At 38.8% G+C, this 18,594-nt stretch overlaps 1 protein-coding gene across 2 annotated transcripts; it reads right to left on the reverse strand.

Moving 5' to 3' along the window:
- Positions 1–352: 352 nt before the first annotated feature.
- Positions 353–12,985, reverse strand: LOC108367442 (uncharacterized). 2 transcript variants are annotated; one of them, XM_017622053.1, is made up of 3 exons: positions 12,901–12,985; positions 12,611–12,794; positions 353–1,972 (listed from the first exon to the last, which is right to left on the reverse strand). In XM_017622053.1, the coding sequence occupies exon 3, from the start codon at positions 1,314–1,316 to the stop codon at positions 534–536; it is 783 nt and encodes a 260-aa protein (XP_017477542.1). In that variant the 5' UTR covers positions 1,317–1,972; positions 12,611–12,794; positions 12,901–12,985; the 3' UTR covers positions 353–533. The 2 variants fall into 2 exon arrangements, with proteins under 2 accessions (XP_017477542.1, XP_017477541.1); XM_017622052.1 differs by lacking the exon at positions 12,901–12,985 and having other exon boundaries at positions 12,611–12,851.
- Positions 12,986–18,594: the final 5,609 nt, after the last annotated feature.

Genomic DNA, 18,594 nt, shown 5'->3' on the forward strand with positions numbered 1-18,594 from the left:
TTGTCGAATACTTTGACGGCAAATTGGACACAAAATGCTTGTATTACCATTTAGATTAGTACGCCTACTGTGCTCTGCAAAGCAATCTGTGCAAAGTTTAAAATAATTGGCCGAGTTTCTCCTCCAATTGGCGGGCGGTGTGTGCCTTGATATCACACAAACCATTCGACCACGGCTGATTTATGTTAGTCATTTTTGTTGGTTGCGAAAATTTTCAGTCGCCTTCTCAGTTCAAACAACCCGTGCGTGATCCACCTCACCACAGTATTTCTGCGGTGTAAGTATACAAACAACCCCAACTCCTATTTATTTATAAAAATTGCCGGCCGCAGTCGCGTCGCGTAAGTCCCGTTGTCCTTTGCGCTTTGTTCTTTATTGCCATCGTGCTTAAAGTGTATGTACAATTGTATTTATGTATATGATTATATAAATTATAACGGTAGTTCAAATCGCTTAGTGCTGTACAATATGTGGCTACAATTCAAAGTATGTATTTTCAATTCAAAGTATTACTTAACAATTTCATATATATTTTATGTACAATTGAAAATATTATATGTATATGTATATGAACGTTGTGACTGTTTCGTTCCTGGCCTTCGTTCTTCTTGGAGGTGTCGCCGTAGGCTTTCGGTTAGCTCCGTTGGCAGTTGGGCCTGCCCAGTCAGGTTACGCCAATTCGTTGGGGGGTTTGTGATTTCAGCCTCGTTCGCGTCCAGCCACCTCATTATTTCGCCCATTAAATCTTCATCCTCGGTATGGGAGTTGTGGTTAGTGGCCGCCTCGTCGACTTCGCGGAATAAACCCTCGCTCGCCATCAGGCTCATCTCCCCGTCGTCTTGTGTGGTGCTGCTGATGGCCTCACAAATATACCGCTTCGGTGGTGGTCCTTCTCCTGGGGTAGTTGCGGTGGTGTCCGTGAAAATACGTAGGCGTATGCCCACGTTGCGGGTGTATTCAATGTACCCCTCACCTGCGCGTTGGTTGTCTTCTGAGGTAATATTTACTTCGCCTCGTCTTTTAGGCTGGTAGTCATCTTCGTCGTCTTCTTCATCGCTAGAGATTACTATGGGAGTGGAGGCTTTTTCCAACGCCCCTTCAACCTCGTTGTCTTCGTCTAGTTCGCCGAACACCTCCGTATCGTCGCTGTCTTCGCCTAGTTCGCCGAACACCTCCGTTTCGTCGCCGCTCACTGAATAGGATTCGCTTTCTTCTGTTTCTGGTGCCGTCATCCTCCTCAGCCTAACCCGTAAGGAGTCATTGTTCAGGTATACGGCGGAGTATTCGTCTCCTTCGCTGGTACTGTATGACGACATGGTGTGTTGTGATCGATATTCGTTTCTCGGCCGCCTTTTTATCTAAACGCGGCACAATTGGCTGGGTTACGTCGCTGTACGTAGTTGTTGCCTTTTTGCCTTGTTGGGTGTTGTTGGTTTGGTTAATGCACTTGATCATGGCATTTTGCCTGTGCCCTAGTTCGTGTGTTGATGTGTGTCGTATGTGCGTTGTATGTAGGTATATATGCATGTACATATGTCTCCCCATGTTTGTTCTAATGCATTTTGTGTAGGTGGCGTGCTAATTCGTTTGCGCGCCTGATCGCACCACCTTGCTTTTGCCTGCAGTGCTGGGCCTTGTGCATTTGTTTATCTGTTACATGCATATAGGTATGTATGCATGTAGATATGTCGATGGTGTACTGTTTGCGTTTTCCCTTTTGCACTCTTGTTTGTTTACGCGCTAGATCACGCCACTTTGCCGTTGCCTGGATTGATGATGCTGTGCCATTGTTTATGCGTGGGTGTGTATGTATGTAGGTATGTATGTATGTACATATGCACGTGTGCCGCTGTTGTGTATGGTTAGTTTTATGCATTGCTTTTCCCACGCATGTTTGTTTACGCTGGGTAACGCCACTTTGCCGATGCCTGTATTGTACATGCTGTGTGTTTGTTGCTGTGGTGATTTGCATCTAAATTGTTAGGTACAGTGACCAACAGTTGATAAATAAAAATTTTGCAGATTAGTTTTTTTTTTTGTAATTCATGTTTAAGTGTTGTTATATTATATGTACATATAACAATTTCCCTGAATTTTATAATTTTTTCCTTCTTAAAACTTTTTTTTTTTTTTATTATATATTATTTTTCTGAAATTTCCTCCAAAACTTTCTGGACTTATTTTTTTCCGCTCGCAAACTGTTCGTAAAAATTTTCTTGAGTTTTCTCCGTTTTTTCTTTCAAAATTGCGTTTTCTTAAAAAGTTTTATTTATAAATTTTCCCCATTTTTCTAACGCCTAAATTTTTTTTTTTTTTTATTATATATTATTTTTCTGAAATTTCCTCCAAAACTTTCTGGACTTATTTTTTTCCGCTCGCAAACTGTTCGTAAAAATTTTCTTGAGTTTTCTCCGTTTTTTCTTTCAAAATTGCGTTTTCTTAAAAAGTTTTATTTATAAATTTTCCCCATTTTTCTAACGCCTAAATTTTTTTTTTTTTGTGGTTTTCTTTCATAAAGATTTCCCCAAAGTATTTTTTTTCTTAAATTTCTTTTTCATAAACTTCTCCTCAAACAATTTAATTTTTTTTTTTTAATATATTAAAAAAAAATCCTTAACATTTATTTTCCTTAAAGAGCTTTTCCTTAACATTTTTCTCCTCCGCCTTAAAATTTTCTTAAAAAAATTTTCCGAAAACTTCGAAATTTTGATTTTGTTCTTTTTTTTCCTATTTCCCTGAGATGATTCGGGTTTTTTTTCTATTTTCCTCGTTTTTGTTGTTTTTTTTTCCTTTTCCTTAAATTTCATTTTTTTTAATTTTTCCTTAAGAATTTTTCTAAGGCTTCATTTTTTTATTTTTTTTTTTTTAATATATATTCCTCTTTCTTTTTTTCTATAGCATTTTCTACGCAAATTTTTCCCTCATATATCATTTGCCCTCTGTAATTCTTCTCTGAAATCTTCCTCAAGTTTGTTTGTTTATCTACTCCTTTGCTCCCAAAACTTCTCTTAATAATATTTCCTTCCTTTGTCTCTGTGCCTTTGTTTCGGTTCTTCGTATTTTCGCTGGGGGATTGTTTGCTGCTTCCGGGAAGTTCGTCTCGCCTCTCGTAAAAAGCCTTTACTTCGCTTATGTGGGCTGTCCTCGTCTTTCCGTGTCTTTCCACCTCCACTATAACGGTGAAGGGAAGTTTCTTACCGTGTACGGCCCGATATACTTCGGGGCCAACTTTGCCGCAAAGTTGTCTACTGCCTTCGATTGTAGGTGCTCCCTGAGTAGCACCAGATCGCCTATAGCTGGTCTCCATTGCCTCCTACGTACGTTATAGTGCCGTTCTTGTTCCGCTGATGCCCGCTGTTGGTTTTGGCGCATCAGAGTGAATACTTCCTTTAGTGTTGTGGCCTTCTCGTTTGGCGTCGTTGAGTTCTGCCCCGTGCCGAATGTGGTCTCATCGTAGACTGCCCTTGGGAGTCTCGGCTCGCGTCCTTGTGTTAGGAATGCCGGGCTGTAGCCGGTGGATTCGCAGACGCTAGTATTCAGTGCTAGCAAAATTTCTGGTAGCAGGTCGTCCCAGTTCCGTTGTTACTCGCCTGTTAATTGTGCTATGATCCGTTTTACGTTACGGTTCGTTCTCTCTGTCTGGTTTTCTTGCGGGGTATAAGGAGCAGTGAATTGATGCTTCACCCCATATTGCTCGAGGAACCGCCTGAACGCTCGACTGGTGAATTGCGCTCCGTTATCCGTCACCAGAACTTTCGGAACGCCGAATCGCGCGAGGATTCGCTCCCGGAAAGACTTACTCAAGCCCTCTGTCGTCGCTCTCCGGAGTGGTACAATCTCTACCCATTTAGAAAATTTGTCATGGAATACGAGTATCATTGTGTTGCCGTGTTTTGATCGCGGCAGCGACCCGATGAAGTCGGCGCATAAAATAGCCCAAGGTTCGTCCGCAAGTTGGGTCAACATCTTCCTCGCGGCTTGTTGCTGGTTAGGTTTATACATTTGGTACGACTGACACCCCTTCACGTATTTCCGCACATCATGGAACATGCCTGGCCAGTAATATCGTGCGGTAGCTCTTGCGATAGTCTTTCGTATGCCCATGTGGCCAGCGCTGGGTGTATCGTGGACTTCGCGTAGCACCCTCTCTCTAAGATTCTTCGCTACGCACAACTTCCACGGGATGGAGTCTTCGCCATCCGCATAGGCAGGGAGGTGCCTATACAGTTTACCGTCTTCCACCGTGTAGTCTGGAAATTTAATGGGGTTAGCCCTTACTTCCCTTATCTTCTCCTCCAGCCATTTGCAGGGTTCTTCCGTCTGGCACTCTTGGGTAATGATCCCCAGTTGCTCCCCCTGGAGCTCTCGTGAGAGAGCGTCCGCAATTAAGTTCAGCTTTCCTTTTCTATACTGCACGTCGAACGAGTGTTGCTGCAGCTCGAGTGCCCACCTCGCGATTCTACCGGACGGACTCTCGATCGCGTTTAACCACTTTAGAGATAAGTGGTCCGTTATCACCGTAAACGCGTACCCCTCCAGGTACGGCCTCATTTTCCGAATCGCCCACACAATGGCTAGGCATTCTTTCTCTGTCGGCGAGTAGTTGCATTCCGCCTTATTAAGGTGGCGGTTGGCATAGGAGATCACTCGCTCTTCTCCATCGATTTCTTGGGTGAGCACCGCCCCAAACCATAGTCGCTGGCGTCTGTCAGCAGTATGAACCTCTGCGTAAAGTCGGGGCACGCCAGTATTGGGGGTTCTGTTAGTGCTCTTTTCAGGTCTGCGAAAGCAGTCTGTTGCTCATGCGACCACTGAAATCGCTTGCCTTTCATTAGTAGCGCGGTGAGCGGGTGGACCACGCGCGAAAAATCTGGTACGAATCGTCGGTACCAGGACGCTACGCCTAGGAAGCGACGTAACTCACGCGTGTTTGTCGGGGCCTTCATGTCCTTCACAGCTGCGACCTTGTCTGGATCCGTATGGATGCCATCCTTACTTACTACGTGACCTAAGTACTTAACCTCGTCCTTAAAAAATTCGCACTTTTCTGGATTGACCTTCAGGTTCGCCCCTTGTAATCGTCGGAACACCTCGGTGAGATGCCGGATGTGCTCCTCGACGGATGTGCTGGTCACGATTATGTCATCTAGGTAGGCGAATGCGTGTGGCTCTAGTTCGGGGCCGATAACGCGGTCTAACGCACGTTGGAACGTCGCTGGTGCGGAGTGGAGCCCAAACGGCTACACGCACCATTGAAACAGTCCGGGGCCTGGCACGGTGAACGCCGTACACTCTTTGCTTCTTTCGTCCATCGGAATTTGCCAATAGCCGTTCTGAAGATCCAAGCTGCTGATTGCCTTGGCACTGCGAAGCCGCTCTAGGATGTGGTGAATCCTAGGTAGTGGGTACGCATCGGGTACTGACCGTGCGTTCAGCTGACGGTAGTCCACACATAGTCTCCACTTCCCGTTTTTCTTCTTTGTCAACACAATTGGAGCACTATGTGGACGGTGCGAGGCTCTATACAGCGTTTGTCCAGAAGCTCGTCTATGTCTTTGTTTATTATCTCTTGCTTGCGGGGGTTCATCGGAAAATAACGCTGCTTGATAGGGCGGTCGTCTCTCATGGTTATCTTGTGCGTGGCTATGTTGGAGGTGTCGGTCATTTGTTCGAAGACGCTCAGTTCCCGGTCCAAGAATTCTTTAACCTCGGGGCTCTCCATATTCAACGGGGATTTTAGGACGTTTGGCGGTTGTGGGGCCTTCTGGGGGTTCGTGCTAATTTGCTCAGCCACAGTGGTGCATGTGGCCTCCCCTGAAGGTGTATCAGTCGCCTTTAGCGTCAACGACTCTCCTCCGCAGCGTATGGACGTACGCGCCTGGCAGAGGTAGTCCATCCCTAAGATCATATCGTCTGCAAGTCCGGGTAGAGTTAAAAGCTCGCTGTCGTGGGTTTGGTCACCCAGACCGACTGTCGCATCTATAGCCTCGCGCATAATAGTTGGACTGCCATCGCCCATCAGAACCCTTGTTTCCACCACCTTGAACCTCGAAGGTGGAAAGCGTTCTGCGATCGCTTCGTTAATGAAGCTCCTTGTGGCTCCAGTGTCTACTGTCGCCTGCACTTGCGTCTCGTCTAGTGTGGCGGTGGCTACGATTCTTCCTTCGTCTTGGCGTAAGAACGCCCTCAATGCGTGCGAGTTATCGTCATTTGGGTCTCCGCTCCTCGCTCTTGGCGGGACCCGTGCTCGTTTCCCTGCATCGTTCTGCAGCAGTCTCTTGTTTGCATCCCGCGACGGCCACACTCCCAACAGAAGTCAATTCTGGGGTTACGGCATCCGTACGCTACGTGGCCGCTCTCTCCGCATCGCCTACATGCGGTTCTTGGATCTATCGGGTCTGCATCATTCCGAGCGGTACCACACTACTGGGGTCCATCGGTGTCGGTCTGAGAACGTGATACCGCTCTTCCTGTCGCCTCTGAGAAATGGGCGCACGCCTAAAAGTTTCGGGGTGTGTTTCAAGGCGCCGAGGTGGCGTTGGCCGCTGACTGGGTGGCTGCGTATTTCTGTCGGAAATAACATTCTCGAAATCTTCAGCAAGACTTACCAGCTCCTCCAGCGTTGCAAAGTCACGCCGCTTGATGTAGAGTTGGTACTCGCTGCGACTGTTTCGGTACACGCGGTCGAGTCTTTGCTGTTCACTGCCTTCAGCATATCTCATCAAATTCTGCAGCTGAAGTACGTAGTCCTTAAAGGGTTCTTGTACTCGCTGGCGGATCTCGTCGTCTAACCTCTCAAAGTACCGCGAGGACAGGAAGAACTTTATAAAGTCCCGTCTAAATTGGTGCAATGTTGGCCATCGTTTGTTGTTGTTGCGGAACCAGCTTAGTGCTCGATCCCGCAGCAATTCGGCAATACGTCGAGGCTGATTTCATAACCTTCGGCTAGATCCTCAACGCGTTCTAGGAACCCTAGGGGGTCTTTAACGCCGTCAAACTTTAGACCCCACTTTCTCACTCGGTCCATAACCGTGGCGTAAGCCGGTTCGGAATGGGTTGTGAGAGCGGGGTATGCTGGTGGTGGCACGTGGCTGCTAGATTGGGCTGCCATGTCCCCGTTTCTGCCGAGTATCGGTACGTCCGTGAAAGGGGTTGGTGACGCCCGGTCATGCTTTGCGAAAAGTTCCGTCAGACGCCTCGTGTACTTTGGGTCGTCTTTAACCTCTGACAGCCTCTTCCGCAATTCGTCGACTGTTCCGGAGTCTTCTAGCCCAAACTCCGCAGTGTATTCGAGGAGTTCCTCCTTAAGTAGGTAATATAGCCACGATAACTTCACCATCTTCACTGTTCTTAGAAAATATTACTATGTTTTGCCCTTTCCTGGGTCTTTTCACACGCTTGCTCTGCACTTATTGTTTTCACTTGGGAGTCTTCTCACTTCAATCACTTTCTGGTCTTTCTATATAGTCTGTTCTGGCACTTTCACTTTCTACTCTCTCTCTCTCTCTCTGGAGTCCCGTTTTTCGGCACTTTCACTGTCTTCTCTCTCTCTCTTGAGTCCCTTTTTTTCACCGTTTTACAACATTTTACTTTCACTTTCAAGTCTATTGTCTAACTTGTCCTAGTATTGTGTAATCTAGTCCCTGCTCGGGCGCCATTTGTGACGAACTCCGGGTTATGCTAGGGTATGCTCATCGGCTGCCGGGTTCTCAACAAAAAAATAAAAAGAGTTCGTTTTCGATCAATAGCAAAGCGCTCGTCTGTCTGGGTCGTACGTTAAGAGAGCGGGAGTAGAACCTACCCGTTCCTCTCCGATTGATGGGCGTAGCTCCGTCCCACCAAATATAATTACAGCTATAGTAAAGGAGCGGGAGTAGAACCTACCCACAACCTTCCAAGAGAGGGAGTACAACCTGCCCGTCTCTAAATACCTAGCTAAGTTCTATAGGAGTGGGAGTACAACCTGCCCGTCTCCTGATATCTAACATAGGGAGTAGAGCCTACCCTATGTGTGCAAAAAGCTCCTGACTCTGCAGCAGTCACCTGACGACTCTTCTCTGCTTTGATTTCTGGCCGGCTATTTATACAAATTGCCGGCCGCAGTCGCGTCGCGTATGTCCCGTTGTCCTTTGCGCTTTGTTCTTTATTGCCATCGTGCTTAAAGTGTATGTACAATTGTATTTATGTATATGATTATATGAATTATAACGGTAGTTCAAATCGCTTAGTGCTGTACAATATGTGGCTACAATTCAAAGTATGTATTTTCAATTCAAAGTATTACTTAACAATTTCATATATATTTTATGTACAATTGAAAATATTATATGTATATGTATATGAACGTTGTGGGGGCTCCAAACCCTAGGATTGGGGTCCTCACAACTATGACTACGGGCCAATCACTTAAATCCTATTTTTAGCTAATTTAAAAAAGTTAAATTAAATCAAGTTAGGGAACTTCCTATTCTTCTTAAAAGGGAATCGCTATATCTATAAATTATTTTATACTTTTCAGTTCTTGTTGTAATAAAAGCGTGTGTTTAGTTTTTTAACTATAATTTTTGTGAAATAAATCAAGTGGACGTCATTTCTTTTTGAAATAAAGCCCGCGGGCTTTATTGCCTTTTATTGGTGGGCATTCCCTTCGAAATGGAAATAACGACCATGGGCTTTATTTCTCTTTTTTTTTGGGAAACAAAGCCCATGGGCGTTATTTCCGTGGGCCTTATTACACTCCACCTGCTAAAGGAATAAAGAAGATTTAACAATTTTCATAAAACTAACAATGAGCGACCGCTGTGGTGTAGTGGTTAGCAGTGCGCGCTACCATTCCTCAGGGCCTGCTTAAGCCCAGTTTCCGACCAACGTCAAAAAATAAAATAAACAAAAAAGTTTTTTTCTAATAGCGGTCGCCCCTCGGCAGGCAATTGCAAACCTCCAAGTATATTTCTGGCATGAACAAACAGCTTCTCATAAAAATGCAATCGCCATTCGGAGTCGGTGTAAACCTGTAGGTCCTTGCCTTTTGTGTGACAACATCAAGGCGCACGCCACGAATTGGAGGATAAGCTCGGCCAAACACTAACATATTGCGTTAAGATCAAAAAAGTATGTTTGGCGTATGTTCCTCGCTTATGTTCAATTTCTGGTTTCTGCTTTAGTACTAAACCCCCTTTTTGGTAAAAAGCGTAGGAAATTTTTTAACTAAGTAAACCGCACGGAAAAAGTATGACTTCTAAGAAAAATGTATAAGACCATCATATTAAATTATTCGTGGACGAAGTCAGTAAAACCATACTCTGTTATATTAGATAGTCTTTGCTAAATATGTGTGGAACTGCATTGATGTTGCAAATAATTTTCTTACTGACGTAAATGAAATGAGCGAGCACCCTGAAAAATTGTTTAATTCAATTTTTTAACAGTGAAATCAAACATCGTAATTACATATATAACAGCCTCCAAAATCTTCTACAAGAGAGGCCCCTGATCTACACAAATCATTTTGATTGGAAATTGTGTTTTTTTGTTTATACTTTAAGCATAGTATTCTGCATGATAAAAACATAGTAAGGTAAAACCGTTCTCTCAATTCGTCGGCCATGATTTTTTTTTTTGAAGTTTGCCAACATTTGAAAATCATATAAAATTGATATAAATATTTTTTTTTATATTTAATTTCAAAGTGAACGAAAAAAGTGTTTAAATAAATTATTAAAAATATAATTAAAATGAGCCCTTATGTTTTTTTAATGAATGTTTCTGAGTGCGGAGGTTAGTGTTGTCAAAATTGTTAGGCTATTTCAGGGCTCGCGGTCTCTTAGGCCGGGGCCCTCTCGGATCGGGGCCGGTGGCATTTTGCCAGCAATGCCACCCTATATTTACGCCTCTGGGTGTCTTGCTTCTCCTTTGTGTAACCTGAATTGGTTAGAATAATTATTTTTTCTCTCTCTATAGTTTGGTTCTTTTGACCCGAGTTATTGTCTCTGTTTCCTGTATTTACGCTATTTCGTCTAACTTGTCCCGAATTGTTTTGAGGGCTTCCTACGGTTGCCAGACGTACTGATTTTATCAGTGCAGTACTGAATTTTCATCTCTCGTACTGATTTTATTAATTTCTTCAATCAGTACGCTAATGTCCTGATTTTTCAAAATTTGTACTGATTTGTACTGAATTTTAAATTCTGAGCTTACATATTTGTACTCGGTAACTTGGTGTTCGGTATTTTTTCCTCATGTATTTTGTTTGTGGAATATTATTTCACATAAACAAAATACAATTTATTTAAAAAGAGGCCTGATCTTTTTGGTCGGGTGTTGTTTGTTATCTCAAAAATAACTTTCAGGTTGTTACAACTTACACTTTTTTGTCAATTTACTGGCATTGCATACAAGACATCGAGTTGGATACTCTTTTCAGCGAATTCTTAGGCTTTCAAAGTTTTTGCGCAGTTGAAAAAAGTAATTTAAGCTAGGGATGCAAGTCAATAAAATGCGTCGATGTTTTTTTCGATGTGATGCATCGAAACATAGCATCGATGCATATCGATGTATCGTATAAAAACATCGATATTTTCGATGCATCGAATGAAAATATCAACAGTCATCAATTAAAAATATACAACAAGAAAATGAAACGATCGTAACTTCGATAAGTGTTTAAGTAATAACTCCCAGTGAAATGTATTAATTCATTTAAACAGTTACAAATCCCAATTTTTTCAGTTCTTTTGAGCAACCTTCAAAAAAAATTTTCGGAAGTGGCGATAATTGTTAAATGTTTATAAGCATATTCAAATAATATGGAGTGTGCCAGCTAGCAATGACTTATATTTCTGTACACTTACTTGGCAGTTTATTATCATAATTTTTTCCTTTATTTGACTTTCATGCATCGTACAGTTTCATAAGTAAAAACACTATCAGCTGATTGCAAAAAAATGCCTACAGCTGAGATCACCTGTTTTTTGACATTTGCTCTTATCTTTTACCATTTATATTACAATTTCTTTTATTTCTATTACAATTTATTCAAAATACACTAACACAATGAACCAAAAACACCAATACTCTCACACACCTACAGCCTGCCAGAAAAAACGGTAAGAAGAAGAGTTACGTTACTTATGGAACTGTACGATGCTTTCATGTTAAACCTTTTGAGTGAGAAGTTATGAAGTTTTTTGATTTGAGTAAATAATTAAAAAAAAAAATTTGTCAATAAACTCTTGCCGCTTGTGCAAAAGCACACATATCGTTGCAGTATGATGTTTTCAGTGCATCAGGATGAGGATCTTAGCTGAAATCGGGCAGAGGTATGTAACAAAACCCAGATTAATACCAGAATTGAAAAAGCGAAACTGACGAAACTCAAATTTTGCCTTGAAATAAGCGTACATCAAACTGGCTGGCATACTTTTTATGATTTCACTATGTTGATAAGCTGTGTGAAACAATTTTGGAAATTTCTGTTTAAAATCTGTCCAAATTTCGAAATGGTTTTAAAATGTCAATATCATACCAATTAATATCAGATTGTGGATGGTCTTTTGGCACTAAACGTTTCTACTAATAAAGTAGCAATTTATTAGTGCAATAACATTTTGGATAATATTTTTAGAATGTATATTCTCATTGTGCATAAATAGTGAAAAATCCACTTTTAGAATAGTTACTAGAGCGAAGAGTTTGGAAGCATACAAAATAATTTTAGTATGTACTGTGTATAACTGATTCCTGGTGCCAATAGGCAATATTTTGCAATTGTAGTATTAAAGAAAAATTATATTAAAAATATGCTATTGATTTAGGAAAAAAAATCAATTTTTTTGACCAATTGCGACGTGATCAACATTTGCGCCGCTTTAAAGCACATAGCTGTTTTATACACGATTTAAATTTGCTATTGGCGGTACGGAATCGTATGTAATTTGTACACAATACTGCCGTTAAGCCTAGATGCAACGTATAGAAGTTGAGGACTCGATTATTTAACTGCCCGTTGCTCCTGTTATGTAATGGAAAATGGTCAGAAACGTCTTTATTGGATTTTCGTAATGAAAATTAATGCAAAGTGATGAATGGACACATATGAGGGATTCACAGCGATGTCGTAAGTGTCGTATTGTTGTATGTCGTAAACTTTATAAGCTTAAATAAATGTTTAGAGAACTTGAAACCACAACCAACAATTTTTCAACACTGAGAAAATACATAATACGACTTTGATGGTACTTTGCGAACCCCTTTAACATGTTTTTTAGGCGTTTAAAGTTTACTACATACAACAATACGACACTTACGACACTGTTGTGAATACCCCAATACTTTGTAGAAACCATGAAATTACCAGAGTTGCGAACTGTTTTTTCGGTCAGCGTATTAACTTGACCCAATGCACTTTTTCAAAGTTTCGATAAGTGATATCCAATGAAAGCTCGTATATACAAGAAATAATTTCATATGTATACTCTAAATAATTAACAACATAAGGATGTGATGGCCTCGCCTGTCGCATACGACTTATGTAATCCATTGGTGAATATATCGGTGGATTGAATACATTTTCTAATGTAGAGTGGACGGTGTCTACCTCCATACTTTTTACCTTTGTTAATTGTTGAATTCCAATTGCAAGCGATCAAATTAAATAGTAGAATCTATGTAGTGTAAGTGGTATCGATATCAAAGCACGCTCATCTGCGATAAAAGACAGTTATAAGCAAGTAAGCGTATACCCGTTTTTCAGAGTATTTCTAATACTGCGAGCACATAGCTGTTTTTGATCAGTTCTAAACCAAAAGAGATATAAGAAAACGGCAAATGCAGAAATGTGGGCAATAGATAGTGTTAATAAAATATGCAATAAAAAAATAATAATGACAAAAATCACATAACTGTTTTTGTTGGCGCAGCGACGATATGTAACTTTGTTTTTTCAATGGGCGCGTTTCTAAGACGTAGCTGTTGCTAAACTATTGAGTGTTTGTTTCAGAAACGCACAGTTGAGTAGTTCCGCTCAGCTCAACGGTTGGCTACATGAAGTCAACAATTTATATAAGTCAAAAATGATGTTTCCCCTCCGTCAGCTTTCATAGAAAATTCAAATAAAAAAATTATTTGTCTGTATATTGCTGGCAAAACTGGCTTTTAATAAAATAAAATGCACGTACAAATACATATATTAACAAGTAATTTTTAGCAAAAAAAAACCAACTTAAAAAAATATATATATGTATATATATTTCATGATCCAATGATCGGATCTAAACCAAATTAGTATGGGCCACCTCTGAGACACTACCTTTTTATTGCAAAAAGAACTATCGAAATCGGTTGACGTGGTCCAAAGTTATGCGGTAACATACATAAAAAAAAAAATATTCCGACGAATTGATAACCTCCTTCTTTTTTGGAAGTCGGTTAAAAATTAAATAAGAAAAACTCCATTATAAATCCTGTGCTATCCATATTTTTTTATTTTTGTGCTGTTTTATTTAATTTAGCTTGTTTACAAATGTTTTGGCAGTTAATGTATCATCCCGTTTCTTAGACGTAACTGTTGAACTCAACAGTTGACAGCATTTCAGCAACAGTTGAGGTAAACAGTTGCGTCTTAAGCAGTGTTTGCATTATTCAACTTTGCGTTCAACTCAACGCAGGGTTGCACGAAAAAAAAGTTGAATGGCTAAATGTTGGCTGGCGACCAACTTTGTTGAAAGCGATTAGTTGAAAGGCCATTCAACAAAAAGTTGAATGCAAAGTTGAACAATGCAAACACCTTTTTATGGCGCATATTTTGATATTTTTTCATATTTTCATATTTTTAGCCATTCAACTTTTTTTTCGTGCAACCCTGCGCTGAGTTGAACGCAAATGTTGAACGCAAAGTTGAACAATGCAAACACAATTTTAGAAACGCGCCCAATGCCACACTCAAACGACTGAGAAGACTGAGGAACTGAGAGGATCTTAAGTAAATGTTTCCTTCCTAGAGCAAAGAGAGAAACCCACTTCTAATTAAAATTTTTGAAAGTGAACTCCAAATTTAAAGTAATTTTAAAATAAAATGTAAAGAGTTGTTTGATTATTTAAACACTGAAAGTGGAAATGATTTCATTATTGCTATTCAAAAATGTAATAAATATTAAATAATTAATTGGCTCCTGTGTACAATGATATTATAAGGGTATTTTATACTCCATAATGTTAATGTGTACACTATCTTAAAATGAATGACATTCTTATTTTTTATGAACTACATTTTATTTATAAATAGCATTGACACATTAAGTTAAACTTTTGGCAAATAAAATTAATCCTTTGGCAAATAAAATTAATCTTTTGGCAAATAAATTTAATCTTTTGGTAAATAAATTTAATCTTTTGACAAATAAAATTAATCTTTTGGCAAATAAATTTAATCTTTTGGTAAATAAATTTAATCTTTTGACAAATAAAATTAATCTTTTGGCAAATAAATTTAATCTTTTGGTAAATAAATTTAATCTTTTGACAAATAAAATTAATCTTTTGGCAAATAAATTTAATCTTTTGGCAAATAAATTTAATGCCAAATAAAATTAAGCTCTGCTATAGTGTTTGAAAAAGTAAAAAATACACTAAAAAACTGCTGTTGCTGTGCTAGGAAAGTATTTTTTTTTCACTTTTGACGCTTAGCTTTACTGCGCCAATATTAACAGTTAACCTCCAGGAAAGCTGAAAAGTGTTTTTTGGTTTCTCTGTTCTGTTGATTTGACTGCTCACTTTCAAACAGTTCTGTCACAGCATGGTCTCAAATATTCGTCAAACTATCTGGCGCATTTTATTTCAACCAAACTACGCAATGGGATAAAAAAACATCTAAAATGCAACAAATCTTGAACTGCCTTACTATATTTTCAAACGCAGGTACAAAAAAAAAATTATTTATGTGCATACTATGTACATTAAGGTGCTCGTCGAAAATGTTTTTTTTTGGATATTTCAAGACCCTACCTCCTAATTTTATTCGTTTTTATGAGAAATATTACTGCGTATTTTTATAGATATTTTAAAGGTCATTTAGAGGTCGCGACCTGTCGTTTTAGGTTAGAAAATACTGTTTTGTAGATTTATGAGTTTTTGAATGTTTACTTTTGACTCGATTTCAAAGATCGAATGTCATCTGAGAAGAGGATGGCCTATATAAATGGTAGCGTAGTTAGTGTATTTTTTTACTTTTTCAAACACTATAGTAGAGTTTAATTTTATTTGCCAAAAGATTAAATTTATTTGCCAAAAGACTAATTTTATTTGCCAAAAGCTAAATTTATTTGCCAAAAGATTAAATTTATTTGCCAAAAGATTAATTTTATTTGTCAAAAGATTAAATTTATTTGCCAAAAGATTAAATTTATTTGCCAAAAGATTAATTTTATTTGTCAAAAGTTTAAATTTATTTGCCAAAATATTAAATTTATTTGCCAAAAGATACATTTTATTTGCCAAAAGTATAACTTAATGTGTAAATGCTATAGAACAATATTGTTAAAAAACAAGTACTCCGACATTTTGAAGTATTTTCTGTTACTAACATTCATAATTTTGCTTTGAATAAAAGTATACAGAAAGGTACTGATTTTTGTGGCAAGGAAAAGTCTAAGGTACTGATTTCACGTAAAAAAATCGAGCAGCCCTAGGGCTTCCTTTATAGTTTGAAAAGTACTGGTAATTTTGTTTAAATTGGCCAGATTTATTCCCCTGTTTGGAAATTTTTCATTTTGCTTATTTTCATAATAACCTTTATTATTTTTATACTGTCCGTCCGTTTTTCTTAATTTTTTTAATTCTGATCGTATGCATGTATCTTTGAATCTTCTCTTTGTCATTATGCCTAAAATCTTATGAAGGTCCTGTTCTTTATAGATTTTGTCTAATAAGGATCCTTGAGTCATTTCTTTAATTATGTTTACTAACAGACTGTCCACGTTACTGAGGTCAATCCCTACATCATTTTATGGTATACTTTTATTTCGTCAGCCTTGTATTTTATCTTTTGAGCTTCTGCTGCTAACTAACTCACCGCGCTCGCCTTCATTCCGTAAATCCTTCTACATATCTCATGTTGTTCTCCATCCGGCTTGTAGCCAAGGTTGCCACTTGGTACAGTTGTACCAAATATTAACCTTTTTTCTCCGTTTGGGCCTTTGGACCTTTTCTTTTTGTTTTGGGCCTTTTTGAAGCAACTATGGCTATCTGTTCGTTTGGCGTTGGCGGGATCTATGCGTTTGTTTGAAATTGTTAATTGTTATCATCATACTGCAGTGGAATTCTGACAATGAATTTCTAGAAAATTTTCGAGTATGCAGTTTTATATCGCGTTTAATTTTAGTAAAACAAAGTGCAAGTTACAAGACGCTAAAAATTACCGTTGATTTTTCATATTTTTTTTTTGGGGGGGAGGGGGTGTTCCGCGTTTTCTTCTATATAACGCATAATCAAAATCTATTTTTAAATGGACGAAAACCCTTCATATACATAAGCAAACTCTATTTTTATGTGGAAGAAAACGCGGAACATCCTCCACGGTTAAAAATTTCGGTTTTAATTTTAAACTTTTTGGACTACATATATGACCAAACTAAATTCAGTTTCAAATACAAACCTTCCAGGTTTAAAAAAAAGAGAGCACATATGTTGGGTTTAGAATTTAAACAATTCGGTTTAAATGTTAAACCCAAACATTTTCATAATTAATAATAAAAAAAAAACAATCTTAAATTTCATGCTCCGTCTGGTTGGGATTGAACCCGGACAGCCTTGGTAGCAACCAATTGTATCAAGCATCTTTGCACACTCAGCTACAGCCACGCATGTAAATGTGCTTTCATATGTTGAGTTTGAATCAACACCACAATTCGCTGTGCAAACATATTCTATTTCGGTTTAGATTTTAAACCAAATTTTCTATATATGAAACCTAGAAACTAGAATTAAAACATTTTGGTTTGATTTTTAAACCACGTACTTTTTGGGCTAAAATTTAAACCAGAATATATTAAAAATTGCGTAAAACTATTGACTGGTTTAAAAAGTAGACTATAAAAGTTTAAAAAAGGCAGTAGTCCCAGTGCGGTTTAAAAATTAAACCCAAATTTTTGACCGTGTCCATATACCGAATAAGAGGCAATTCACGTCAAATGTCCCAAGCGCGCTGAGCGGTGCAAAACAAGTTACTTTTCCACTAGCTGGGAATTAGACAGCAAATGGTAAAAATAATTCGAAAACTATGATTTCTATAGATTTTTGTACGGGATATCCGAAGGTACCATGCGTTTTCCAAAATTTTCCCATTTTCATGGCGAAAATGCTGAACGAAAATTTATTTGTAATTTTTCTCAATTATGGTGATTTGGAATATTGTTATCTCTATCGAAAGATCAAGTCTTTTTACATAAGAATCATTAATAAAACTAGGAGCCGAACATTAAATACCCGGCGCAAGTATTAAATATTTGTTTTTCACCTTTCCGAAAGCTACCGCTACATGGTAAGCCGGGGTGTATCAATTTTGAGTAAATTAGCGTCCTTAAATTTCGATATATTGAAGATTCAAGCATTTCTGAAATTTACCGTTACATGAAAAGCGACCGTAATTTTAGTCCGCTTTCGATAATTTGCAACATTTTATGTGGCTTTTATGTGGCAAGTACAATAACCATACCGAGTTTGGTACAGAACGGTTACCGAGATACATATACGTGATCATAAGTGGGCGGTGCGACGCCCAATTTCCAAAATTTTATCATAAACGTATTTCCTGGTAAAGAACTGTTGCAAGCATCAATTTTGAATAAATTAGCTTTAATATTTACTGATTTTTCGAAGATTTTGTATTTCCCTAAATTACCGTTATATGCGGATGTGCGCGTGGTTATTGTCCGATTTTAAAAATTTCGTTCCATTTGTTATGCTTTACCAACGCCAACAACTGTGCCAAGTTTGGAAGAAATTGGTGCAACGGTTACCAAGATATACACATGTAACAATAAGTGGGCGTTGCTACGCCCATTTTCCAAAAATTTATAATATTCTTATTTGCCGTCTAAAGCTTATTGTAAATATCAAGCTTGAGTGAATAATCTTCAGTAGTTACTAAAATATCGCAGTTTTCGTATTTCTGAAAATTATCGTTATATGGGAAGTGGGCGTGTTTACAGCCCGATTTCGCCCATTCTCAACACCAACATACCTTGGATAAATGGAAACCTACGTACCGAATTTCGTTGAGATATCTCAATTTTTACACGAGTTATCGTGTACACGGACGGACGGACAGACAGACATGGCTTAATCGACTTCTCTATTCATTCTGAGCATTTATGTATACATTTGTCTATATCTATCTCGATTCGTTTTGGCTGTTACAAACAACCGTTATGTGAACAATGTTATTATACCCTTGTGCACAAGTGCGCTCGGGTATAAAAAGGGACGTTTTTATTTTTCTGTTTTAAGACGAAAAAAATGTTTAAAATTTTATAGCACAACTTTTGCGTTTGAAAACAAACACCCTCTCAATTCTGATAAAAAAACCTGTAGTTTCGATTG

Source organism: Rhagoletis zephyria, unplaced genomic scaffold (genome assembly GCF_001687245.7).
Source record: "Rhagoletis zephyria isolate East Lansing unplaced genomic scaffold, Rhagoletis_zephyria_1.1 Rzeph_scaffold_02687, whole genome shotgun sequence".
NCBI classification, from domain to species: Eukaryota; Metazoa; Arthropoda; class Insecta; order Diptera; family Tephritidae; genus Rhagoletis; species Rhagoletis zephyria.